Raw genomic sequence first — 27,704 nt, forward strand, 5'->3', positions numbered from 1 at the left:
GTTGGTTTTATGTCGAAGGCTGTAAGACATATAAATTTCTCTCTACTATTCAGGTATCTGAAGTAGGGGAATTTACTTAACACATCACTGAAAATAATTATTCTATCGCTATCATACAAAGGACAGTCTACAATAAAATGTACTTCAACTTCTACTTTACCTAGACTACAAAATTGGCAGATTTTTTGCTCTAGAGGATAACGTTTAGACATCAAATTAATAAACAATTTTAAAGTTACTCAAGCAATTTGATACGTTTTCTTCAGTCAGATGTTTCAGACAGCATCTGTTATCTTTCCTCAGTGTCTGACGAAGGATAGTCACCAGCGAAAGATAGCAGATGCTGTCTAAAACATCTGATGGTTACAAAACTTGCTTTCTGAAACATCTGACGGTTGACAAAACCTATCTAGTTGCTTGACTTTTGTATTCTGTAAAATACTTTGAAAACACAGAGAATTCATTAAAACATCCTTACCAAATTTGTGCAAGCGCTCCCTGTGGTAGGCCAGTTTGCAACAGTATATTCTTGGCTTGTGCACCTTGAATAAGAAAGCAAATATGAACATAACCATGATTAAAATGGTATAAAACATCCAAAATATACATTCTGCATCTTAAAGCCCATCAAATTTTTGACAGATTTTTATTCAGTACCAAAGTTGACTTATCTAATATCAATAATCATTTGTGTACATATCCTAAACATAACATGATTCACCTTCAGTATACAGTTATGTATACAGTTCAATATATTTTTACGGTATATCCAGCATACGAGTATCAGAAAAAACAAAGTCTACTAGGTACCTTTCAAAAATAATTTCATCAGGTTGGTAGAATATAGGATATTGGAGTTTTCTTTTTACACAACCAGTGACTTCTTACCTGCTGACGTTTCAGTGTCTGTTAGACACCTTCTTCAGAGCTTCTGGCTTGAGTACTGCTTCTTGCCACTATAAGTAGCCGAAGTAGGTGGCGCTTTTGCGGCGAGAACACAATCCCAACAAAAAGCTTAGCCCCACCTACTTTGGCTACTTATAGGGGCGAGAAGCAGTACTCCAGTCAGAAACTCTGAAGAAGGTGTCTGACAGACACCTAAACGTCAGCAGGTAACAAGTCACTGGTTGTGTAAAAAGAAAACTCCAATATCCAAAGTAAGTACCTGTTATAAAGCCTGTTCTTGTCCTGTCATGGCTGTTGAAGAACTGGTTGTACTTGAGTTTGGACTGCGTCGGGATGGCCCAGTCCGCGGTGAACGATCCCGCCCGCCCGCGAGTTGGCGACGTCGACAACTCCTGCGACCCAAACGAGGAGGATCGCTGGAGAGGCATAGCCGACTTGGGTAGGGTCTGGCTTCCACCTGGTTGGAAAATAATTTCATTAAATGGAAAAGTAAGACACGCACAATACCAGTTACTTTTTTTAATAAGCAACTGGACAGATTTTATAGATCTAGCTGATTGAGTAACTGTTACCTTGGGGGATATCTTAATTACCTGGATGTCTAATCTTCATTGAAACGTACGTCAATATAATCAAGGTTAGACATCCAGGTAACAAGATACACAATACAAAAGTTACTTCACGAAAGATAGCGGATGCTTCCTGAAACGTGTGACTGTTTACAACGCGTATCCAGTTTCTTTAGCAACTTTTGTATTGAGTAACTGTACAATGTAGTTTCAAACAGTTAAAATTGTTAATTGTATGTAGGTTGGCATACAACATTTTATTCTGAAAGACAAAGTCACATTTATGTCATATCATGATAGTACATCGCAGTAGATGAATGTCATATCATAACACAGTTCATAATTATGATACAAGATATGGGCACTGGGTCATCCTTACATATTGTTAACCAGAAATGCTAGTAAGGGCATCGAATAGAGATAACTTTTCAGAAAGAGTAACAAAAGGTTAGAAAAAAGTAAAAAGCGTCTTCACAACAGAAAACAAAACAAAAGACTTACTCATGGTTGGACCAGGGGTCATTGACCTCATCATGCCCATGCCGCCATTGGCCACAGGGGGTGGCAGCGTGCCATATCCCGCCGAGACGGAGGCTATCACAGGCTGAGAGCTAGGAATGCTCATGGCTGGACCACAAACACAAAATAGGGAAATAATACAAAAAATAAAGGTCTCAGAGAAAGTTGAAACAGGCAGTATTCACCGTACCTTAAAACAAACGAGATGTAAAAGATATAGAAAAAGGTTCTATCTACGAAACAATGACAAAAAAATAACATGTAAATCTGTCGTTCCTTTGTTCAGTAATTCTCCTTGGAAGATTTTGACAAAAACACCAATGCAGTTCCAGTGTCACATACTAGGCGGCCCAAAATTGACCTTGACCCTTGTTCTCCCAACACCTACCTACATACCAAATATCATTACAATCCATCCAGCCGTTCTTGAGTTATGCTGACAACAAGCATCCGGACACACATACAAACACACACGGAAACACACACACAAACATGCTCAAAACAATATCTCCATTTTTCATGGAGATAATAATGTAAGTAGGAAATGTTATCCCTCTTTGTTCTCTCTTTTTTTAAAAAAACAGTTGTATACCTGGAGATGGAAATGATCCCATGACGGGGGTGGGGGGCCCTTTCAGGACCGCAGGAAGAACTTTGGGGAGCTCAAAACCCTTCAGCTTCATTTGGATGAGTTTCATGGCAATGGAGAATTCGTGTTTGTCCATCCGACCATCCTGGTTCATGTCTGCCAGGCTCCTGAGAATCAGAAATCACAATGTTACAATGTACATCATCAGTCTACGTGCTTTCGCTACAATGGGGTTATACCACCCTTTTTACGGGGTGACATACCCTTTCGTTGGCTGTCATACAAGACGGCCAGTTCTCCCGTCCGGGTGAATGATGTAAATCACCGTATGGCTGATACGAGACTGAGGTTCGCCAGGCCTCCATCTGGGTGATTTGTAGTGAATCACCAACTCCAGACAGAAGGATTTGGACCATCGAACACCGGGGCATGCCCCTACTCTTTTTCAAAAGGTGTTGTGGGTTCTTTTACGTGCGCGGGGTACGGCTCTCCCCAAACACGGGACCTCCATTTAACATATCTGAGGGACGTCCCTAACCCTAGATGAGCTAGGTACTCATTTACACCTGAGTGAAGTGAGGAAAGTCGTGTTAAGTGCCTTTCCCAAGGGCACAAGTTTTGTAGGCACAACGTTACAATACAATATGAGTCTCCAACATCTTGGCTAGGAGTGATAAAAAGTAGTTTGTACTTGTTGAGAAACAAAAATCGATGCAGTTATCTCATAGAAAGATGATAAAACAAATCTTAAAACATCATCAGCATAAATAACAATGTAAAGACTGACCATATTTGGGCCAACATCGGGGGTGGAAGCTGAGACTGCAAGAAGAAATCCTTGGCTTGCCCACCTTTGTGATGAAATTAAAATGTTAACAATACATAACATACTTTAAAATAGCTCAACAACTAAACAGGACAAAAATTGAGATTTATTTGTTTGCTTGTTTGTTTGTTTAACAATTTTAACATTAATCACTTTATACACTACTCACTAGGGATGGATACCGGTTCGCTAGACCTGATTCGGACCTTTATAACATTCAAGAACCGAGTCCAAAAAACCTGAAAGTCAAAAACCTGAGTCCAAAAAAAACTGAACAAAGTACAAATATATTTTTCTATTTTGTTTGATAAAAAGAATTTTGAGTCTCCCCTCTGACAAGAAAGGCATTTAAAATAAATGCAACATTCAAATATCAAACACTGGTTTATCTTGAGAGTTTTCTCACCAAGAAACTTTTATAGTCGAGCGTGTCAGTATTAATTCTCTACGCTTAATATTGGTCTAATAAAACAAAACATCAACTGGACAGGATCAGGTCCAGGTTCAGGTCCGGACCTGAACCTAAATCTCTGGACCTAAACTTGGACTTGGACCTTATTAAGCCGAACCGGTATCCACCCCTACTACTCACCATGCAGATAGTATGTTGAAACTGCACTATACACTTTTATACTATGGCAGAAAGAGTATAATACAGAAAACAGACCTGTGATGAAACCATTGACAGGTTTGAGCCCATAGAATTGTGCATCATGCTTGGCCCTCTCCTCCACTGTGATGGCCCACGGGCCTTGGCCTGGGTGAGAAACAACTTGGTTATCATCAGCACAGTATCAGAGTTTCTTCTTTATGCTTGTAGTAAGTTGTACAAATATTCTGTATGGAACCAATCAAAAAGTCTTTTGCCCTAATAACAGCAGACTACTAAAAGTCATAAATCGAAGATGAACAATACTTTATCCTAGATTGTCCACGATATCATGATAAACGCTCAAAGCTGTTCAACCTTCTTTCCGCTTGTTCAACAGAATTTGATTCCTTCCATTCTATAGATAAATTCAAATACATTCTAGAAGGAGACAACCCTTACTGTGTACAAATAGGTAAATATATCAAAGAATGTAACTGTTTTCAGTTTAGATCTTAGAACTAGTAGTGTAAGTGATATGTTAAACTCAACATGTTGAAGTATGCATATACTTGTAAGTAGGATAATCATTTTATACATGTATAACATTGTTTGTTGTTTGCATGTATACACAAATGTAGTTGTAGAAGACCTCACGAAAGTCGCTGTACTTTTGTTGTGTCAATAAAGACTTTCTATAACTATCATATCGAATCTATTTGTATTAAATACTGTATCCTTAATCAGATTTGGAAATAGACAGTAAAGATAGCAATCATAGAATCATCAGAATTGATGACAAAATTAATTACATTTCATGCTAGCAAAGAACACAATCTAAAAAGCACCTACTGATATTATAAAGCTCATGAAAGTAATTCTAAATGTAGATCTCGGATATGTGTGTGGTTCTTACCTGCAAATCCTCCTCCCACTTGAGCCATATTTGTTGCTCGTCACAGCATCACAAACCTAGGAACACAGACAGCGAGTACAAAGTGAATAAATGCCACTAACTAATATATGAAAGTGTGTCCTATCTATATATCACATGGTAATGAACTTACAATGTCCGGTGAATTACTACATGTCAGGAAAGCTTAATCTTGCCAACAAATGTTATTCCTCACTCAGTCTGAAAAGTCAGATGTTGATCATGAGGCCTAGGTATTTCTGCTTACATGGCTTAAGGGTCTTTTATCTGGTCTGGAATCTAAGGACACCTCTGACATCTTTTTTCAGTGAGTTTGGTAGGGATGTGTGCCTAAAACTACTGTACGGTGTAACGGGCTAAGAAAACATGCTGGAAAGAAGTCTCCCAATAAAGCAGCATTTCAATTTTACCCAAAGTACATGTACTAACAACTAGAGAAGGGAGCCCCACTGAGGTAGAACCACTACCTGAGCTACAACTTTTAAGTGGAGAAAGGAATTCTCAGGTCAAAGGCTGTCAGAAACATGCAGCCCTGTCAACAGCAGTGGGTTGGGGATAGGTAAGGTAAATAGGATCCAGATGTCAGATCTCTGTTAACTACTTACAAAACCTGGGAACCAGAAAGTAGAATGTTCAGGAAGTACTACCTTCAAGTTGCCAAGAATATTCTGTTTTGGGAATACTGTAAATGCATTTAAGTTCATGTGGTTTTAATTTCGCGGTAGGGAGAAAAAAGAGCGTTCGCGGTGGTTTACTAAACTTTGAGACAATAGTAGACAAAGGGTAGGAGGGCAAAAATGTTTGGGGTGGTTTTATGTTTGCGGTGAAGAGCTTACTGCAAAAACCGTGAACATAAAGCTACTGCAAACATTTATGCGTAATTTGTTTGTGTACATGTATTTGTGTGTGTGTGTGTGTTTTTAGACAGCATAACTCGAGAGGTTGTGGACGTTTGTTGTTGAATAAGTGTCAAGAAAACGAAGGTCAAGTTTGATAATGGGCCTCCTGGCAGCTTTCTCTCTCTCACTACTAAAGGGGAACATACAGTTTTGCATTCAATCATCAAGCTTCTTGTACTTATAAATACATACTGGTGTACATACATGTATACAAAACCTTTAGTTCTCATAAAATATAAATATACTATATCTTCTACAGTACAGGTATTTGAAAATCTGTGTATCATTTCTACAAGCTGTTTCAACAAAAGATCAATTACATATGGTGTGTCAAAATGTTGTCATTTTAACATGACTGTGTCACAATGCATCACATTCAAGCTGTTACACATTGGCCTGTGACTGTAAAAAAGACAGTAGTTCAAGACTCTGACATTGTATTAAAGAAGCACATTAGTATCAATATAATCCCCATAACTACGTTTTGAAGTTACAAAATCAATTCTCAAGGACATTTACATGTGGTCCTTGTTAACAAATGTGCAAGGTCATTACATTTTATATCATGTGGCAAAAATAGGCAATTGACCAATATTCTAATCAAAATGTTTGAGTGGCCATCTGGTGGCATTTCTTTTTTATATTAGTTTTATGACAGAAGGGCTAAAGTTGAGGATCAAAAAATCTGATGCATGGAAAACAAGAGTTCTACGACCTCATACCTTCGCGAAATGATTTTGACCTTTATGACTGACGTATTAGGAGTGTTTTTCATCAATCAAAAATCATACCAGTTGATCCTCCTCACCCAAATAACATAAGTTGTCCAAACCTCCTTGTTATGATTATGAGCTTAACAAAGAAGGTTATGCTAACATTTTTCATCAATAATGCAAATAAGCTCCTTATTAGCATAATTTGATTCAATGGTGTTCACATTCACACAACTTCTAAATGCAACAAGTATGAAATTGCCGTTATTTACTAGTATGGAATGATAGTAGTTTCTCATGAATTATGCAAATTAGGCCTACATTTGCATAATTTCTATCTATTGACATTCCTCTCTTCCTCAGTTACAAATGTCACATATTTGAATAGTCATATCATGGAACACAGCAGGTTTTTAAAATTGCCTCATTAATTATAATCTGATTTGCATAATTATCATCCAATCATACAAAGCATCACATAAGCTATCTACATACCAAAAATCATGACCATCCATCAAGCCCATCTCGAGTTATATTATTTTCTCATTGATTATGTAAATGAGGTTCTCATTTGCATAGCTGATATCTATTAATATTTCTCTCTTCCTCAGTTACATATGTCACATGTTTGCGAGTCCTATCATGGAAATTGATGAATGTATAAACTTTCCTCATTAATTATGCAAATTAGTTACTGATTTGCATAATAAGTATCCAATCATGTACATCATCGCTCAAGCTATGTACATGCAAAAAATCATGACCTTCCATCAAGCCCTTCTTGAGTTATTCCCTTTCAAAGTCTGAAGCAAAACCTACCCCTGCAGTTCCAAAAAAGTTGCTAGGGGGCCCAAGCCTATACCACTTACTCTCTGCCCAACGAGCTATCTACCACTTAAAAATCAGTTCCATAGCATGTCCACAACACGAGATATCATAACATGAAGTTCCGCTGCAGTACCGTTACAAGCCGATAGGGGGCCCAAAATCTAATCATTTTCAGGTTTCATCGAGACCTACCAACATACCAAATACCAAGACAATCCTTCCAATAATTCTCGACTTATCGTGTTCACTAACAGACACACAGACATGCTCGGTATTCCCATGCTGTGGCACTGCATTAATGACTGTTCTTACTCATATAAGGCCGTGTATATCCAACTTTGGTCAAAATTTGTATGTTTCAGTCTTTCAATTGGTGTAAGGAGATATCTTTGTGGTTTGGTTTCACATGCTCGGAGTGGACTCTTCCAGGCTGGGAGTAGGTCAAAGTTGACGATTGTTTTCGTCTGTCAGCTGTTACGAGAGAACGAGCTGGTCAACTGTCTATTTTCTTTGCATGATTCTAAAGTAGACAGATGTGGCTTTCTGGTGCATAAGAATTTTTGGGGCTTGCAATTAAGGTGAATCCTTTTCTGAGCCCTTGTTTTAGTGCTTTAAAGCATTACTGCATGGGCAAGCCTATCTCTTGTATCTGCCCTACAGCTGGCTGATAGCCAATTTGTCCCTGGCAGCTGCAGTACATGTAACTGACGTTTCATGACCCCTCATGACCCCTCATGACCAACTTTGCCCCCAATCTACCCGTATCAATATCCCCGTCGCAACCAGAACGCATAGTAAAGCATACAATTGAACACATTTTTACACTTTTCTCGTTAATTATGCAAAACACTTCGCCCAAAATCTAATCATCTTGAGATTTGCCACAAACACACCGACACACCAACTACGACAACAAACCATCCAGGCGTTCTCGACTTATTCTGTTCACTAACAGACACACAGACAAGCACCGTCGCATAACCTTCTCGACGAAACCATTCGTCGCGAAGGTAACTATATCATATGTACATGAGGACAAGAGTATAAGAATGTTACAGGTACCTCTTCAGTTATAAGGCCACAAGATTTTATTTGCTGGACCTCTGATTCTAAAAAAATAATGCTGAATTAAAATACCAACTCTGATGACTATACATGTACTTTGAATCAGTTTGATACACACAGTTTCAGCAAGACTGATTATTTGCTTGTTTGTTTGTTTGTGCCTTTATTTAGTCTCGAAAATACTCTAGTCGGCCATCAGAGCCGCTTTTCATAGAGGTCAAGTTGGTAGGCATGTGATGGAGTCAACATAACAATTAGCTAAGGCCACACCATCTTTATTTCTTGGTTAACGGAATTTAAAAAAAATGCTAGATTGGAAAATCAACAGGAAAACAGAATCTCAGAGGAAAGTTTATACTTTGATGCACACGGTTTCAGGGGGTGAACAGGGTCAGGTACAAGTTTTCAGCCCAGCCTTCTGTTTCCATGATTTTATTTTTGCTAAAATTTAGAAAAAAAAATCTGTTAACCAAGAAATTAAATTGGTGTGGCCTAACGCTTTAAGGTCAACCAAGATGACTCAAAACATGTAGTAAGCTGCTTCCCAAATTTCACCTATGTATTCTAATGTCTGAGAATCATATGCATGGAATGAAATTGGTGCGGCGTACGAATCTAAGATAACAAGAGTTCCACGACCTCATATCTCCATGAACAATTCTATTTATGCAAATGACTTACACATTTGCATAATATATGCTTGGTCATAAACACCTTTATCTAACTTACACGTTGCAATATTGACAGTCCTATAATTTTCCAATTAGATGACTTAGGGTGTAATATATGCTTGGTCATAAACACCTTTATCTAACTTACATATTGCAATATTGACAGTCCTATAATTTTCCAATTAGATGATTTAGGGTATTTTTGCATTTACATTATGCAAATTAGGAATTTATTGGTATAATTGGTATCTGTTGATGCTCCACTTTCCATAAACTACATACATTTGTATATTACATGTATTTGAGTCTGATAATGGAAAACACTGCAAATATAGATTTTCCTCCTTAGCTATGCAAATTAAGTCCCAATTAGCATAATTTGCACTTCATTGTGTATATCTCTATCTAAGCTACCTGCATACTAAATATCATGGAAATCCGTTGTTCCTTTGTACAGTTATTCACCTTAGAAGATTTTCACAAAAACGCCCCTGCAGTTCCAGAGGAAGCTGCTAGGGGGCCCAAACCTACACCGCCTCTTTATTACATCACAAGCTATCTGCCACCCAGAAATCAAGACCACAGCACGTCCAGGTCAAAAGATACAAAAATTGAAGTTCTGCTGCAGTACCAAGGTCACATACCAGGGGGCTCAAAGTCGACCTTGAATTTTGGCTTCCCAACACCTGCCCACATACATGTACCAAATATCATTGTAATCCATCTAGAGGTTCTTGAGTTATGCTGACTATAGTAGTCCGGAAACACAAACACACAGACACACACTGTGACAGACACACCTAAAACTATATCTCCATTTTTCATGGAGATAATTAATATGGCTGAATTGAAATACCGAGTCTGATGACTATACTTTGATACACACAGTTTCAGCAAGTGAATATATATAAAATTATATACATGTACATGTTTTGTTGTTTGTTTGTTTGTTTGTGCCTTTATTTAGTCTCGAAAATGCTCTATGAGCAGCTTTTCATAGAGGTCGAGTTGGTAGGCATGTCAAGGGGGCAACATAACAATATATAATTATAACTAATGCTTGTTCTAGTAAGCTGCTTCCTAAATTTCTACTACATGTATGTATTCTAATGTCTGAGAATAATATGCATGGAATGAAATTGGTATGGCGTAAGAATTCAAGATTATGAAGTGGTACAGTTCTGGTGCTGTGGACGTTAGGTCCCATCTGGTGGAGTTACCTTCATTTCAGTCATGAATGATTCAGAGGGAAATTCTTGTACAACGTGATTGATTGGCCACCATGTTTTGTAGGTACCATAATAATGGAAGGGGAATTTGTTGGCAAAACAATCAATATTGTATGATGACGGTCACACCGATGACCTTGTTTTCTCTGACTTGTGTAAGTATCTATTTACTAGCACTATTTCTAGAATTAATAACCATTTTTGTAGCGGTGGCTTATCCAATAAAATTGCAATGTACATGTAGCATACAAAGAATTGGTGGTGAAGAAATAATTTTCACATAGTAATATTAAGTTGTTAATGCAGAAATGTTCGCAGTGGTTTTATGTTCACGGTTTTCGCGTTGAACTCTTAGCCCGAACTGAATGGAGTTACAGTATGGGCACATTGCCAAAAAGATTAGATTCCTTGTAGTAACTGGTGATAAGTAAATTTGGTAATGCTATAATTTTAGTCATACAGACTATGTATGATCCAGTGTTCCCTTGTATATTACGACCATCAGATACCCAGAAACAGATGTGCAAACGACCTTACTGGTGACCTCCAGTTGTCCTTGACTCCGAACCCTTGGGGGAAAATTCCACCTGCCCATTTTTCAACATGCCCAAACAGAATTCAATACCTACATGGGATGTTTAGGGATATTCTTATGTTTGTATGCCCACAGGATGATGTAAACACTAAAGCTATTTCTTCCCTAAATCATCATCTATAATTAGTCACATCCCTGATATTTTGACTGGTATTACTTCATGTATATTTTCAATGATTTCAATCATTTTTCTAGCGGTGGCTTGTTCAATAAAATTGCAAAGAATTGGAGGTGAAGAAATAATTTTCACATTAATATAATAATATGTTATGTTTTATATATATGTCACATGTACATGTGTATTAGCACTTTCGTTCATTGTAAATTGACTTCACAATGCGCAGTTGACTGATCTTTTATTCAAGGGAAGGGCAACTATGTTCTAAGGGTCAAAATTGCTCTTCCATTTTCCACTACATTAGGAGAGTCTAGTCTGGTAATGATCATGACTGTAGAGCCACTCAAGTGTTGGATAATCACCGTACTACATGTAAATTACTGTAAATGCAGAAATGTTTGCGGTGGTTTTATGTTTGCGGCGCAGAAGAGGAGCTTGCGGACCTGAGTGAGTGAGATTTCGCAGCGACCGCTTCACCGCGAACTTAAAACCATCGCGAACATTTTTTCCAATACTGTAGCAGTATGTGACTATACCACTGTCGCAAACTCAAAACCACTGCAAACACTCCATTTTCCCCTTAGGCCACACCGTTCTTGGTTAACGGAATTTAAAAAAAAATATGCTAGATTGGAAAATCAACAGGAAAACAGAATCTCAGAGGAAAGTAGATATACTTTGGTGAATACAATTTCAGGTAGTGAACAGGGTCAGGTGCAAGTTTTCACCCTAGCCTTCTGTTTTCATGATTTTTTTTGTGCTAAAATTTGAAAAAAAAATCTGTTCACCAAGGAATTAAATTGGTGTGGCCTTAGCGCGAAATAGAAACCATGCGAACTTAAATGCATTTATAGTATCACTTGTGACCTTAAACGGGTCATTCAAGTTTAAAAGATATCGGAATACAGTCAAACCTGCCCAAGGCGACCACCCGGCGGACCGAGCAAAAACGGTCGCGATGGACAGGTGGTCGCCATGAAGAGGATTCCACTCGCATGTTTCCAGGTCGAGGTTTTCAAATACAGAACGTAAATGGATAGAAAATTATGTGAATTTAGACAGCGCGACCCCCGCCAGGTTCAATTCTCATTGACAGAAAGATCCTACAAAAATGTTATTTTCCGTTATCGTTGTAATAATTGTATACCGCTACATCGTGAACAAATTTTCGTCATTATTTTGACTACAAAGCAATGGCTACAAATCGATGCCTCGCAGCGCCCTCCCGCATTCACACGTTACATTGAATAATACACACACACACGCACATCATCGAAGTTTTAAGGCCTAAGACAAATCCCTAGAAAACACCTGCTGGCCGCAGCCTTTTTTTGGGGCGCCGACCGCTGGATAAAAGGGGCAAAAAGTTTTAGATCTGACAACTAAAGATGAAAACGGAATGGTGTGATTTCGTCGCGCCGCCAAGCTCTGTGCGACCGCATAGAAAGGTATTAGTCAGTGCAGCAGAACGCACAGCGTCCAATAAAGGTTTGTGAGATTCATGGAAATAAAAAGAAAATAAGAATATTAATTTTCATAAATAACTAGAGTATTCGTAAATGTTCATACACAAAAGCATCGCGTTTTAGAAAGGTCAGCGGTACGCCAAATCCGGGCCGCCCCAAATCCAAGATGGCGTCGGGACCGAGGAACAACATTTCTCGCCCGATGTTTTGCCCGCCGCGAAGTCATTTTTCGGCAGTGTTTAGTAAGACACAGACACATTTTTGTTGAAAATACAAGAAATAGATAGTAATTTCTGTGAAATCTGACTTTTTGACGCCATGCACTGCGTATTCGTTCTGAAAATTGAGTTTAAACCGAACTGAGTTTGCGGTAAACTATAAGATTACGATAGGCACAACGACATCACAAACATTTGTCTATACAATGTTTATATTGGGAACGTTTTATTAAAACACTTCATGGAGGAATCGATGCTATAACATTGCTATTCCATATATTTTTGTCCTTATTTTTGTCCTTCAAAGTCTTGAAAACATTTCCGTGAAATCCGACAGCAAAATGATCCGATCATTCCGATGTCACCACACGCTTGAAAATTAGGCGGCCGCCATGGGCAGGGACTGTGCTCTGTGCGGTCCCAATTTGTGGCGGTCACGGTCGCGTTGGACGGGTGGTCGCCTTGGGCAGGCAGCTTAATGCTTGTGCCTATGGGGAAAATTTTCGGGACCGAGAAAAAGCGGTCGCCATGGCCAGGTGGTCGCGTTGAAAAGGTGGTCGCCTAGGCAGGTTTGACTGTAATCAGTCTTATCTGTTATCTACTAACACATGTAACAGCTTTGACTGACATCAATCATTATCAATATCAGTGTTACATATAATATGCAAGATATCATCATCTGGGACAGGTTTAGATGTACACGCAAAATAGATAAAACGTACATGCATGGGCAGGTATGCATACATTTTGTACTGGTACAAAGATCCCTTCAATTGATAGCAAAGATATGCAGAACATTTAATGCTTTACATATCACCAGGATATGTTGTAAAATTGTGCATACATCTTGGGGCATACTAGAAACAGGAAATGTACTTATTACTTTAGCCAATTGTCAAATACAGACACCATAGTAAGAGTGAGACATGTAAGAAACAAAGTCTACTAGAAAATACAATGTACACTTGTACCAAGTTGTAGTATTTGTATTTGTTATTTTGAACTTGTAGTTGTTATATATTCCAAATTGACTCAAAGGATGACCAATTGACCTTAAGTAATATTTCAATTGCTAGATTTATTTAACCATGTAGTTATCCTTATCTACAACACTGGGTCCCTGCCAGGCTAAAAATTAAAAACTTAAGTGGTCTCTTCAAATGTCAAGGGCCAAGGAGAAACTGGAATCATGTGATGTGATTCACTGATAGCAAGTTATGATAACAAAATCAGCACACACCTAACTAATTCCTTTACTTTAGGGCCAAACCAGCTCAAGTATAACTTATGCTATTAGAGGGCTTGCATTAGGCTCTAGCATACTAGTAGGTGGCTTGCCTGGAGTCAATCCTAGGCTACAGTCAAGCGTTAGCCTACAGACCAGTTTTGGGCAGAAAGAAATGTAGTGAACTAAACAGAAATTCTATGCGTGTAGCACAATATATGTTGTGACTTTCTTAATGCACAATCATTTCACTATGCGCTTTAGTAATCTTTTTATAATGAAAATGATATATCTGACGTCAAATAAGATTGAGCACTTTTCTCTGATAGACACTCTAATAAGTATTAGAATCACAGACAAATTGATATTTCGAAACATTCCACATTTTCAATTTTCATCACCAAAATTTGTGCAGCTGCATTTTAAAGATTCACTTTTTTGTTTGTTTCTGTCGGAATTTGAACCCTGTTGTGTATACAACAGTCAAGTTGAGTCAAGCGTGATTTTCATGCAGATCACCATAACAGATAAGCAGTAACGTTACCCTTGAAGCAATCCTCTGAAATTCCTTTTCAGATCTATTTACGATGCACAACCACGGATTCAGGTGTAGAGAAATTCTAGAATGCACCTTTGTCCATGCAAGCTAATTCCACATTTGCATGATTAGCTAGTATGAGCTAAAGGGGTCATGTAGTCATGCATGCAAGCTTTCATCTTCTACACTCCTGTTAACCAAACTGATGACACTCTACTACTAACTACTAAAAGGCAAAAGAGTAAATGTTTGATTTGAGAGGGAATTTTTGCAGTATGGAGAAAATGAAGCGTTCACTGTGGTTTTAACTTCATGGTTGAAACTACTATACATAGTTTGCCTGTTGTTTGCAGTGATTCTAATCTAAGTTTGTGGTTGAGAGGTCACCACAAAAAACTGTGAGCATAAAACCACTGTAAAAATTCCCCTTTTACAGTACTATCCTGTGAGCTAGTTTACATGGCATCTATCTATCTAATGAGTAACCGAAATATGATTACATGTTGTGCAGAATTATTAAAGGTTAATTTCCTTGCCTATAAGGAATAGAGTCTTTGAGTTTGAGACAAACTATACATGTACACTGCCAATTTTACCAACCCCTTCAAAGTGTCTACAACTGATTCCCATACTTTGCTGTTGCAAATTACAAACTCACAGAAAATGTAACAACTGGAAAATTAATCAAATTTCAATGACGGCAATATTCTAGAGATAAAATGTTCTTTCAGTTTCACTAATACAATGTAATGATGTCACTGATGTGCTCATTTCGCTGGCGACCAGCACCTCTCCACTTATGCATGTTCACGGCCACGAAGATGACGAGTATTCAAGTAGGATGATACTCACTAGTGTATGCTGGCACCCTTAAGCTTCAGCTATCAAGTTCGTAATGGGTGACACTTCTAACATCATCAGACATTACATACACACGCAGTTGGTTATTTCCTCAGTCAATATTTCTTGACAGAAATTTTACATTATGGCAGCATACTATCATGATTAGAATGTCTTAACTCTTATATAGTACATAGACAGTACATTGTCACAATTGTTTATTTTCTATCTAGCCTGCATTTATTCTGTGATGTGCATCTGGGACCAACAGACAGACACATGCACACACACACACACATACACCTGTATCTGTATCTATATAGCCGGTAAAACTGCCCATCGGTGTAACACACCAGCTTCGCAGGCACATGGCATGGCAGCAGCTGGTTATATTACACCAAACGACATACACATACACGTGTACACACGCTGTACACACACACACATGCACATGCAGGCAAGCACACACACATGTACATGTTGTACCACTTTAGAATTATGGGAATCCACTTGGGATGTTGTGAAAACAAGACTTGTTTACCTTGGTTTCACCTTGATGACAACTGCAGGTCTTGTGACGTAAAAGCAGCTGTTTTCTGGCACGATGTCGTCAGTTAAAACATCAATATTTCTCAGTTCCAGCCTTCTGGGCGGTCTCCACATCAGACGGTCTGCGAATGATATCATTACAACAGAGGTGAAGTTGATGACGAGAACAAGAACTGTGTTTCCACTTTCGAAGCTTAAAAATTGTCGAAAAATCACACAATGTCACAAAATCTTCCATTTTCTTAAGACAATCATTACTGAATGGTAGCTACCTAAAGAGGGACAAGTAAAACAATATACAGAAATTTCGATTTTTTGGTAACAAAGCGAACGCCCCCCTCCCCAACCCATCCGGTGCCACCTCCCACCACCACAGTCGGACAGCGCCCGTCCGGTCGCGCAGGAAAAACAGCAAAGCCCCACCTTTATCCCTCCTGTTTGCACATCCACAACGGTCCCAGATTCCTCCTCTTGTAGCGATTGATGAATTCTGAGCCGGTCCGATTGCTTAAAGTCGAAGATCGGCCCAAAATGGAGGTAAAACTGCACGGAAATTCTGTCACATTCAACGATTAGACACTGCTGGGAGACCTAATTAGCATATATGCATCCCTTCTTGTGATTCGTTGATGAATCTTCAACCATAATCCTGGAAAGTGACCATTTACTTGAGAAACGACTCATAAAAAGACCCAACGGCAATGTTATCAACGTGTAAAAACGAAATAAAGACAAACCACCAGTCTTGAATCTTACGCTAAAGACAGACTTTAGATTTTTCTTTCCAATTAGCTACAAATTAGATCATTGCCGGTGGCCAATCACCATCCTTCATGCAAACTGCAAATACCCGCATTGTATTATGGGTCAGCGCACCTTACTTCCGGTCTAAAACTTCCGGTTTTATATTCTGTGGAAAGTCATCGGACCAAGGAGGTCGGACTTAGAGTTGCACAAAAAGTTTATCAACTGAAATACTTCTCCGAGAATATTGCTTAAGGCTAAGATGAGGTCGGTCTATGCAGTGATAGACGAAGACGGGGCCCTCAAGTACCATATAGAGGAGAACGTGAGTGGGGTGTATTTTGATGACACGCCCCTAAGGATCGGGCACCTGTCAATGAAAATCTGAAGGGCCCTAAAAGTGGGATGGGGATTTTTTATTGCATGATTTGTCTATATTGCTGTTTGCACAGGCTGCAGATTTTTTTTTCACTTTGATGCATATACATATTATTGCTGTTGAGCAATTTCCTAGTTTATAGGCCACCAAGGAGGTTTAGATAGAATGATTAAAATCTCCTTGTTGCCACCAAGTCATTAGTAGGGGTATCCTCATGATCACTAGATAGCTTTAAACAATGCCCCTACTTGGTGGCAGCCAAGAAAGAGGGCCTGCATGCCCCTTTTACGTAGAGCGTAATCGACCGTTTTAATTTTACGCAGAGCGTTGCCGACCACTCCATAATTTAGCGTAGAGCATAGGGAGGCTTTCTGAATTTAGCGTATTACGTAGCTGGCCCTCCGAATTTAGCGTAGAGTGTTATCGGGACCCCCCCATGCAGGCCCTAAAGAAAGGGGAGCCTGCAGGCTAAGATATAAGTAATGTACTAGTACAAGATACTGTGAAATTTCAGACTCATATTTCACCTGCAGGACATTTCTAAGGCTACACAGATGCTGAACACAGTGGATGATGATGATGACATGAACCTTTATTGATATAGATAAAAAGACTACTAAACAACATTATTTTCTCTTTCATTTTCTCAGGTTGACCTTCCGTCAATGACACACCACAGTGTGATGATCCAAGTTCGAGCCTGTGCACTGTCACCCTACGTACACACACAGGTAACACTCTCACCTGGACAGTTCTTAAGATGATTTGTAAACTGATCATTTATAAAGCTAAAAGAAGTGCAACAATTTATCTGATAGAAAAGCATGATTTTCTTCTTGTCTCCATGAATTGATAATGTAATTAAATTTTTCAGATTCTCTCCATCTTGCCTTCGTGGTAACATATAACAATGTTATATTATCACTCGTCATGTTCAAGTGTAATGCTGCTCTTAAATATAAAATCAATATGGATAAGTGAACATGATGCAATATGTACAAAAATTGCATTTACTTGTAACCATTATCATTTTGAATAAACCCGTTACAAACACTGCAGCTGATTGAAGTTATAATGTTTGTTAAACGTAAAGTTAACTTGAATTTTTCCTCCAAACCATTTTTATAGATTCTACAGGATGTAGGCTTGGCACATAGCAGGCTCCCAGTTGGCAGAGAGGTGTCTGGGATTGTTACACAAGGTGAGGTTTTAGAAAATAGAAATGGGAATTTTAGACAAGAAGGCTTCCCATCCCTCATCTAATTTTTCTCATTGGCATATCTGTTTATGATAGTACTGTTGTTGTCATCATGTTTTGCATGTACATGTATGGTAAAGTGGGTAATCTTTTACTTTATTATTTTATTTCACTTTCAGTGGGTTCTGCAGTGACCAGTTGCAAAGAAGGAGATGAGATTGTAGGTATGCATCCAAGTTCGAATATTTCTTTTTGGCCTGCCAATTTTTTCCTTACATTGATAATGATAGTTTAAAAGGCATTGTCCCTTTTGGTGTTCTAAAACGGGATACCACAAATTAAGTTTTTATGATTTCTTCTAATGCTATCATTGGTGACTAAGACAAAAAATTTGTGAACAAGATCTTAAATGAAACAAGTGTTTTAACCACTAGTGAAATTTTGTTTTCTGTCTGACTTTCAATTTTTGGCAACTGTACAGGAGTGGTTCCACTGGATGCACCATGCTCTGGATGTGCAGACATCTGTGTTCTTGAAGAACACAACATTGGTAAGAGACCATATTAATTTTGGCACAGATGAAAACATGTTGGCAGTGTGACATTTCATCCTCTATATTGCTGTCATTTTAATGTTACAGTGGTTTAATTTTGCCATATTGCTCATGTAGAGCCCAATCATTTCAAGACTGATTAACCAAATGTGTTATAATCATTAATTGAAGATGAAATGCATTTCTTATATACTGTATACTAGACTGTGTATTGTATGAAAACAAAAGGCTATTATAGAACTTATATGTGCGGTAGTGCATTTGTATAGTGTTTAGTATTATGTTAGATTTTAATGTTAACGTTATCATTACTATAATTCTTTTCTCTCACATTCATTACACCATGTCTGGTCACCTATGCATTTATCCCCCTGGGAATGAATACTGTAAATCACTTTAATATAGTAGCAGGAAAATATAGAGGTTGAGGGAAAATGGAGTAGGTCACAGCACTTAATTTTAATGTTGGGAACAAATATAATTGTCTGAAATATTAGTGATCAAATATTTGCAATGATGAAATTTTAGCGGTTGAGTAGTGACAGTTAAATCAGCTAAAATTAAGCTACAGTTAACAAATCAAGAATTACAGTATGCAATAAAGATTATTGTGAGTTCTAAGACTGGTATTGTTAAAAAATCTTTCACTGTAACTTAAATATGTTCACTGTTTTCACAGTCATCTCTGTACCATGAACTTAACGTCACCGTGAATAACATGCTTTTATTATCTATGATTCCTTCACACATCCGTTCTGTAAACCCCGTGCTGCAACCGTGAAGCTTAAGCTCGGTGAAAATATCCATTTTCCCTACACCTTGAAATTTTGCTACCGTGAAGATAAAGTGAATTACAGTATCTTATATTTTTGTCTCTTTTCCCATCCCCTCCACAGTCCTGAAACCAGAGAAGGTCAGCTTTACGGAGGCAGCATGTGCTGTAGCAGACGGTGTAAAGGCCTACACAGGTCTACACTACCTGGCCAGAATATGTGCCGGGGAAATCGTTCTAATCATCAACGGTGCAGACGTAAGTTAAACAAATGATTCGGGGGTTAATCTAAACAAAGGAACAAGGGCGCTGCGCCCCCATGCCCTGGCCATGCGCCCCCTGTCACCCTAGGGAGCAGATTCTCTGACATAAAATTCTAATTGACCAGGGAATGCTAATAGACCTGGTAGGGCTGTCTCCAGCTTTTAATTTTTTTCCGTCCCACTCATTGTTTGGGAGCCAGTGTGTTGAATTTTTCTTGCTAAATTCATCATTTTAAGCTTACAAGGTTTCATTTTCATGTCATGAAGTTCAGATTTTGGGACAGATATAACTCCACACTGTGGAAGGGGGGGAAACCATAATCCCCCAGCTCTGTCGCAATGCAATTTTTGCCAGAAAACCCCCTGCATAATCATTCATTGTTGAAATCATGAATTTCTTTACATAGCAATTTTTTGGTCATACTGTGTACATTTCAAGCTCTGTAATCAGCAAATAACTTGAACTTGTTAAAAACTATGGGTTTTTTTCTACCTTAAGGCTACAGGGACAGTGATGATCCAGCTTGCCTTACACTGGGGTGCAAAGGTGAGATATACATTGTACAACTCCGTCGAGTTTTTATGGTATTCTCAAAGTCAGAAAAGGATCTCTTTTAGGTGTGTGATCTTTCAAAATTTGCTTCACAAATGAGAATGTCATTGAAAACAATTTAATATGGTTTGGGGTTTTTTTCCCACCAATTTGAAGGTCTTGACAACAGCCAGCAATGAAGAAGAGAGAACATACCTGGAAGGACTCAGACCCTCTCCATGTAAGATACATTATTGCCACCTGTCTGTTTTCCCTGGTAGTGCAGCTATTCTATTAATGCTGCCAGCTAGTGTCTTCCATGCTGTGTATGCACTTTGATATACTATTCATAGGTCTTTTCATTTCTGTTATCCTATACAAAATTTTAAAGACAATCTTCTTGCAAGTTGTGTCATGTTTTGTTGTGAAAAGCATTAAACTGAACATGATATTCATATAATCAATTTTAATCTTTATTTTAGCCAAGGTGATAGTGGTTGGTGAGAAGGCCAGCAGCCTTGTGAAGAGTTGTTTGGAGGAAACAGGAGGCCTTGGTGTAGACTGTATCATAGACAATGGAGGTACATGTATGACATTGTTTTGTGTTGTATGGTAGTCAACAATGAACATGGTCGCTACATAAAATGTAGTTTCTTCCTGTAACAATTGATATACAGTCATGCTTTTTCTTCTCTTTATCATCATTGAATATGATAGAGATGCATATGTTGTAACATTGCATTTTCCATATCCTTAAGGCCACACCAATTTAATTTGTTGGTTCTTGCAATTGCCCGCTGCTTTGTTTTCCAAATCCAAAAGAAAGTCAGGAATTTCTATTTTTATTTTTTTTCCGCCCTGTTGCACAATATTTTTTCTGAAAAAATCTGAGAACCAACACAATCAAATGGGTGTGGCCTTAGTTTATACTTTGTGACACTTTGTGGCATTTGACAAATACATCATGTTGTAACAGTGAATCTGTTTGAGTCCGAGGAAGACCAGAACCTGGCCCTGGCTGTGACATCCCAGTACCAACCACACAAACATGAGCTGTTGTCTTGTCTGGGGATGGGGGGACGATGGGTGACCTGCCAACCTGATCTCCAGGTAGGTCCTTAGACCCTCCAGAATTGTTGTCAACTGAATAAAAAGACTCTTTTTACACAGCCAAGAGATTTATTCCACCAACGTTTCAGTGACCATCTGTAACCTTCTTCAAGGCAATTCTGACTGGTTCAAATAGTAATGCAGCACAGGTGTCGCTGCTTATACATATTAATGAGATGCAATCCCAAATGCAAAGTATTTACATATGTACAATCACAGGGTATGACATCACTATGCGGTCCCAAACATACAGAAGTGTAACACCTACACAACTATCGATCAAAAAACAATGCAACGAGGATGCGGTCCCAAATCAGAGTCTATATCCCCCCTCATCACGGTTCATGACTGGAGTGGATTTCCTGATCCATACAGCCTGATGAGCTTAATCCAACGTGTCTTGAAAGAGTCTTTTTATTCAGTGACTTACCAACCTGATGAAACTATTCACTATTGTTGTCAACTGTATGAACATTCGTGAATAATTTCATCAGGTTGAAGAATGATTGAATAGCAAAGTCATTTTATTCACCAAGTATTTACATAAGCCACGTTTCGATGACTCACAGTCTGTCATCTTCATCAGGGCAATACTGCATGAACATTATCATAGGTTCTATTGTCATTTCTACGTTGATGAAGGTTAGACATACAGGTAAACAATACTAACATACAGTTCAAACTCTACTACTGGATAAATTATGGATATTATTTCCGGATGTTTCAAGTGACATCCATCACTCTTCTTCAGTGTCACTAAAATAAATTAGCAGAACTAACCAGTACTTATTTACAATAACTAGAAAAAACAACATAATTTATACAGTAGTAGAGTTTGAACTGAATGTTAGTATTGTCATTTCTATAGAATGTATGTTGTTACCATATGAATGACTTTGTCTATAGTCATAGGTTCTATCGTCATTTCTATAGAGATGTATGTTGTCACCACATAGATGTCTACATTGTTTGTTATATATTGCTTTAATGAATTTGTTACCTATATTTTTACAGCTGGACCCACCAGACTCGTCCCTACTGTATCTAAAAGGAGCCAGTCTTAGCTTTCTTTTCACAGATGTGTGGACATTAGCCACATCACAGCAAGGACGTTTTCTTCGTATCCTTCCACACTATATATTTAACAACTCCTATACAATACTGTAAATGCATTTAAGTTTGCCTGGTTTTTATTTCGCGCTAAGGCAAAAATGGAGTGTTCGTGGTGGTTTTAAGATCGCGGCAGTGCTAATATTAGTTACAAACTGCTACAGTACTGGACAATGTTCGCGGTGGTTTTAAGTTCGTGTTGAAACGGTCACCGCGAAAATTGCGAACATAAAACCACCGCAAACATTTCTGCATCTACAGTAGTAGGCATCCTTCCATCCCTGGGGATGATGGTAGTGCTCTGCTTTCTATCCATGGACAGCGTCTTAACTCTTATACGTTCTTTTTATCTACATGCATTTCTCTGTGTGTGTTTTGAATATGAATATATGTTAAAGCTTAACTTTCCTAATTTTTTTCAACAGCAAGAAAGGGAAGATGGCGGACATACAGTACATGTAGTTTGTATCATGACCATATCAATTGTGTTTTTGTAGTATGACGTACATGTACATGTACATGTTCTTTGTAAATCCTTGACTTCTTAACCAGATATCTTGAAGGACGTGATGGAGAAAGTAGCAAACAAAACTGTCAGGTGAGGGTATTGTCCTTTGTTTTAACAATAGACCATAAGAAATTTTACTTTAGGTCGTAGTAGTCTCAAGTAGCACATATTATCAACATGGGTGGTACAATATTTTACTCATATATAAAAATGATGAATAGGAAATAATGTGACTGGATTTTTTAACTAGTTATTGTATAATATGAATGCAAATCATGATCATGAAAATAAAGGCTTTCGGATCAGAATTCTAAAAAAAAATCAGAATTCTTGAAAGAATTCTTTGTATAGCTGTATCATGTGATAAGAATCCTGAATATTTATGGCTCTAAGGCGTTTCTGTAATCAGATATTTTGGTGTTGAACTGAATGTAAACATGCCCTTTTACCCACAGGCCCTGTTTTGAGCAGCCTCTATCCTTGGAAAATGTGCCAGATGCCTACAGACGGACTACAACTCACAAAGGCAGACTAGTCATGCAGATATAAACAACTCAGTGCCAACTGAAACCTCCAAGGCAAATGTACTATATGTCTGGTTTGATATATGCATTGTCAGTATGTACTCTATAGTTAAAATGTAAAATGTAGGTAAATGTATGCTTTAACAAAAATATGAAAAATTCATGATCACAAAGTCTGTGTAAAATATGATTAAGTTAGCTTTATTCAATGTACAAAATAGCATGTTATGCAAATATATTGGATAGAAATTTACATACATGCTAGAATTTATGTTGCAATATATAGCCAATCACAATACAAAATACCTAAATGGTCTTCTGAGTCTTTAAATTCATTATTTTTAGCAAATGCGTGACCATTACTTGTAATGACAACAATATCAGTACATTTACAAAGAGAAGACTCTGTACATGGATTTCAGTGGACCATTTGCAATACACAATTTGCAAAACACATTTTTGAAATGATGGCAATGATGATACATTCCAAAGCTGGCAACATCACTGATAATCATAAAATCACACTGCAGACATCATAAAATTACAAATTGATATGCAGTAGTCTTATTGTTTAAGATGTATAGTCATTCACAGTACCAAACAATAAAACTGTGATCTCAACTGCTTGTGCATTAGTGGACTTTTTTGTTGCTTTGTAATACAAACAAACACTAAATATTTGTGAGGTTTTAGTTGTCCATTACAAGGCTGTCTCCAGGACCCGTCCCGGGACGGAAATTTGCTTGTTAGGACGAAAAAAGTTTTTACCTTGTCTGTCCCAAAATCAGAACTTAATGACATGAAATTGAGGAAAAATGTATCTTTGTGAGCTTAAAATGACGAATTTAACAAGGAAAATTCAAAACATCGGCTTCCAAACAATGAGTGGGACGGAAAAAAATTAAAAGCTGGAGACAGCCCTGATCCATTAACAAACTTTTTCATGTTCTGTGTTTTTAGAATTTTAAAAACATTCCTCAAATTTCACATGTACAGATGATGGAATCCCTGGAAGGTTCTACTTCATAATTCAACAATTTTGAGGACTGATTATAGTATCTTGTAAGTAGATGAGAAGCACTACAGTACACATGTCCTTTTCCATTGTATTTACATAAAATTATTAACCCCTGAAAATCTTCGCTAGCGAAGCCAAGCCATGATACATAAAATTATGTAATTTAGACATCAATAATTTGAAAAGATAAGTTGAAAGATTTGCTTTGAAAATAGTTTTCTGTACAACTTTGGGCTCTTGAATTTTGCTTCTCAACAGGCACTTCAGTCACTTATTAAGTTAGTATGCTACCTGACAACACATGTATAGGAAAGGTCTTTTAGTCACCATATTTTTCAGGCAGCATTTTATATGGGTTTAGGATTCCCTTTGGATCCATAAGGTCTTTGATCTTCTGCATGAGCTCGACAGCGTTCTGGGTCTTACTGAAGTGGATGAAATCTTTCTTCTTGAAGCCCAGTCCGTGCTCCGCACTGATGCTGCCCTTGTACCTTGACGTCCACTCGTAGATGAACGGTTCAATCTTGTCCAGGAGGTCGTGATCGTAAGCGGGGCTTGTGATGTTCAGGTGGAGGTTGCCGTCGCCGAGATGTCCGTACGCTACCACTCTGGTGGCCGAGTCGTCGACTCGTTCCCTCATGTCGACAACGAGATCATAGAAGTTAGCCAGTGGGAGAGAGATGTCATACTTGTACACATAGCCGTCATGTAGTAATGCCTCAGCTAAGCGTTCACGAATAGACCAAATGGACTGGATTTTCGTGCTGTCTGTTGCAACAGTACCGTCCTCCACAATGCCTTCTCCGAGAACCTTCTCTAAGAAGAGGTTTAGCTTCTCTTCGTCATGGGTACCGTTGGATCCAGCTGTCTCAACCAACACATAAAATGGCTTATCACTGATAGGGTTGGACAACTTCAGGTTACTACGAACCAAGTCAATACAAGGGCTGTCCATAAACTCAAATGCTGACAGGATTTCTCCGAGCATTCCTTTAGCCTCCTTCAGTGCCTTCAAGCAGTTCTCAAAATTGCTGACACCGAGGATCGCCAGGTTGATCGACTGCGGTTTCCTGGGACACAGGATTGAGACAGCTGTGATGATACCGAGGGTGCCCTCTGACCCTATGAACAACTGCTTCAGATCGTAGCCTGTGTTGTCCTTTCTTAGAGTTGAAAGGCAGTCTAGGATGGTACCATCTGCTTGTACCACTTCAAGGCCAAGTACGCTTCCGTGGAGAGAGCCGTACCTCATTAGCCTTAGACCGCCTGCATTGGTGGAGATGTTCCCACCGATCTGACAGCTTCCCTTGGCTCCAAGGTCCAGAGGCATCATCAGTCCGATGTCAGACAGGTGTGTGTTGAGTGCCTCTAGAACGCAGCCAGCCTGACACACTAACGTCCCCGATATCTCGTCCACACTGACAATCTTGTTCATCAGGGAAGTGGAGATAATGATCTCGTCAAACACCGGCACGCTTCCGCCCACAAGTCCCGTGTTCCCTCCCTGCGGCATCACCGCGAGATTACGCGAGTTGCAGTACTTCACGATCTCGGACACCTCTTCCGTCGTCTTGGGTCGGAGAAGCAGCTTGCTGTTGCCGCGACACATTCGGAGCCAGTCCGTGTTGTATCCAACCAATTCCTCGGGATCCGCTATCACCCTGCCGGGCAAGAGCTTCTCGAAAACAGCCACGTCTTCGCTACTTATTCTTGCAAAGTCTCCCCTCTGTACGTTGTACCTTACACTGGTCAGCTCTAGTTCTTCCTTCTGCAGAGATCTAGACTGAAGACAAAACCTTCTGTTTTGCACTGAAGAAGGCTGGTACATGACTAGGGAGTTACCATGCATCCTGGTGTAAGATGCTACAGTTCTGTGCAAACTGCCATTTTTCATGAGAGTTAGGTACTGATGGAGATAGCCCATAGAAACGGGTAGGCGTAGTGGTGCCATATTGCAGTACTCGGCTGTAACATTAGAAAAGAAGAAAATAAGTTACATGCCAACATGTTACCCATAAAAACGAAACGCCGTCAACGCTATGTAGTTTAGCGCCTGCCTTAGCCTGGGACCTCCTCCCCCCTACTTTGCCCCTCGCGGGGTCATTTGGGGGTATTTGAAGTTGAAGTTTAGAAAGGTGTGTCAAGCTTCTTTTCTTAATTCAATAAAGAAATCAAACCTTGAGGCAAATGGTCAAAGTGAAATGTGAAATCTACTGAACTGACCAACTTAAAAAAAAAACAAGAACTTGCTACCGTTTTGATAGGAATATGCGATTCTTCTCAAGTTAAGTAACGTTAACTTGTATGTCATTCTAATTAATATAAATAACCACCCCACTGGCATTTGACCAGATTGAGAGAGACACTGCGTAGCGAAGGCTATGGCACGGGACAGGGCTTCCTGGAGGAACCTCGTGGAGGGCAAGGGGCCAGTTAATGGCCTGGGCACGTAGGCAGGTAGGCAGTAGGCACCCCATACGAATAGAGGGATACGCTGAAGCCTGAAGGTACCACGCCCCCCTCCCCACTCATAAAGTTTTATCAAAACAAATTGTCAAAAGTCGTTGGCCCAGTGCAGTACCTACTCTACAGCTCGGCGTAACGCTAGATATGATGGACAAACATGAATTAAGTGTAAAACCTTCGCTTGTCAGTCCCTCAGTTCCAGTTCCTGGCCATAGGTTCTAGAGACAGGTAAAACATCGATGGACTTTGAACTTTTACCCTGGACGCCGGCCTGTGTCAGCTGTTTCGCATGCGCGGACTATCACTCTCGCAAAATCTCGCGAGACAACATTGCGACAGAATCCGACAGGTGTCATGAAAAAAAATCCCCTCAAACAAACGGCAAATTTGATGTAACGCTGAGTTTGAAACGTTACCGATATAGTTGAAGCGCACTGCTTTGAATTAGAGATTGAAAAGAAACACTCTCGATCTATAATTTTTGCAGCTATGAAATGTCCAAATGGGGGGGGGGGTGAATAAGAGCGCATTTAACAACTGTCAGAAAGTAGGACGGTGAGAACGATCTCCCCCTTCAACCTCTGCTTGAAGAGTGCCAATTATCCTCTCAAATTCTCAACATGCACACGTTTTGATTCTTT

At 39.0% G+C, this 27,704-nt stretch overlaps 3 protein-coding genes across 20 annotated transcripts in view; 1 reads left to right on the forward strand and 2 right to left on the reverse strand.

Moving 5' to 3' along the window:
* Positions 1-16,492, reverse strand: part of LOC136438017 (intersectin-1-like) — a 67,084-nt gene extending 50,592 nt beyond the window's left edge. For 15 of the 18 annotated variants that reach the window (XM_066432778.1, XM_066432772.1, XM_066432759.1 and 12 more), the window contains exons 1-9: positions 16,310-16,492; positions 15,879-16,008; positions 4,915-4,970; positions 4,077-4,166; positions 3,371-3,434; positions 2,587-2,750; positions 1,977-2,102; positions 1,166-1,363; positions 479-542 (exon numbers count right to left, since the gene is read on the reverse strand). In XM_066432778.1, coding sequence (XP_066288875.1) covers positions 479-542; positions 1,166-1,363; positions 1,977-2,102; positions 2,587-2,750; positions 3,371-3,434; positions 4,077-4,166; positions 4,915-4,942 — 734 coding nt within the window. In that variant the 5' untranslated portion in view covers positions 4,943-4,970; positions 15,879-16,008; positions 16,310-16,492. The remainder of the gene's footprint in view (positions 1-478; positions 543-1,165; positions 1,364-1,976; positions 2,103-2,586; positions 2,751-3,370; positions 3,435-4,076; positions 4,167-4,914; positions 4,971-15,878; positions 16,009-16,309) is intronic. The other 3 variants (XM_066432691.1, XM_066432751.1, XM_066432657.1) reach the window with 1 other exon arrangement.
* Positions 16,493-16,823: 331 nt separating this feature from the next.
* Positions 16,824-24,200, forward strand: LOC136438108 (quinone oxidoreductase-like protein 1). Its single transcript, XM_066432808.1, has 13 exons — positions 16,824-16,955; positions 17,660-17,740; positions 18,138-18,210; positions 18,387-18,431; positions 18,689-18,757; positions 19,657-19,790; positions 20,295-20,342; positions 20,505-20,568; positions 20,810-20,908; positions 21,304-21,437; positions 22,452-22,557; positions 23,100-23,145; positions 23,511-24,200. The coding sequence occupies exons 1-13, from the start codon at positions 16,893-16,895 to the stop codon at positions 23,602-23,604; spliced, it is 1,056 nt and encodes a 351-aa protein (XP_066288905.1). The 5' UTR covers positions 16,824-16,892; the 3' UTR covers positions 23,605-24,200.
* On the reverse strand, positions 23,760-27,349 carry LOC136438107 (D-2-hydroxyglutarate dehydrogenase, mitochondrial-like). The gene is made up of 2 exons (XM_066432792.1): positions 27,239-27,349; positions 23,760-26,562 (listed from the first exon to the last, which is right to left on the reverse strand). Exon 2 carries the CDS (start codon positions 26,546-26,548, stop codon positions 24,917-24,919), a length of 1,632 nt encoding a protein of 543 aa, XP_066288889.1. The 5' UTR covers positions 26,549-26,562; positions 27,239-27,349; the 3' UTR covers positions 23,760-24,916.
* Between the last annotated feature and the right edge of the window lie 355 nt (positions 27,350-27,704).

Source organism: Branchiostoma lanceolatum, chromosome 1 (genome assembly GCF_035083965.1).
Source record: "Branchiostoma lanceolatum isolate klBraLanc5 chromosome 1, klBraLanc5.hap2, whole genome shotgun sequence".
In the NCBI taxonomy this organism is placed as follows: domain Eukaryota; kingdom Metazoa; phylum Chordata; class Leptocardii; order Amphioxiformes; family Branchiostomatidae; genus Branchiostoma; species Branchiostoma lanceolatum.

What these genes read in the sequence shown, in the direction of transcription:
- LOC136438108 (XM_066432808.1), top strand. Translation starts at nt 16,893, where the DNA reads ATGAGGTCGGTCTATGCAGTGATAGACGAAGACGGGGCCCTCAAGTAC. An exon ending in AGTACCATATAGAGGAGAAC is followed by an intron (nt 16,956 to 17,659) that starts GTGAGTGGGGTG and finishes TCATTTTCTCAG; the next exon opens with GTTGACCTTCCGTCAATGAC. An exon ending in CCTGCCAACCTGATCTCCAG is followed by an intron (nt 21,438 to 22,451) that starts GTAGGTCCTTAG and finishes ATATTTTTACAG; the next exon opens with CTGGACCCACCAGACTCGTC.
- LOC136438107 (XM_066432792.1), bottom strand. Translation starts at nt 26,548, where the DNA reads ATGGCACCACTACGCCTACCCGTTTCTATGGGCTATCTCCATCAGTAC.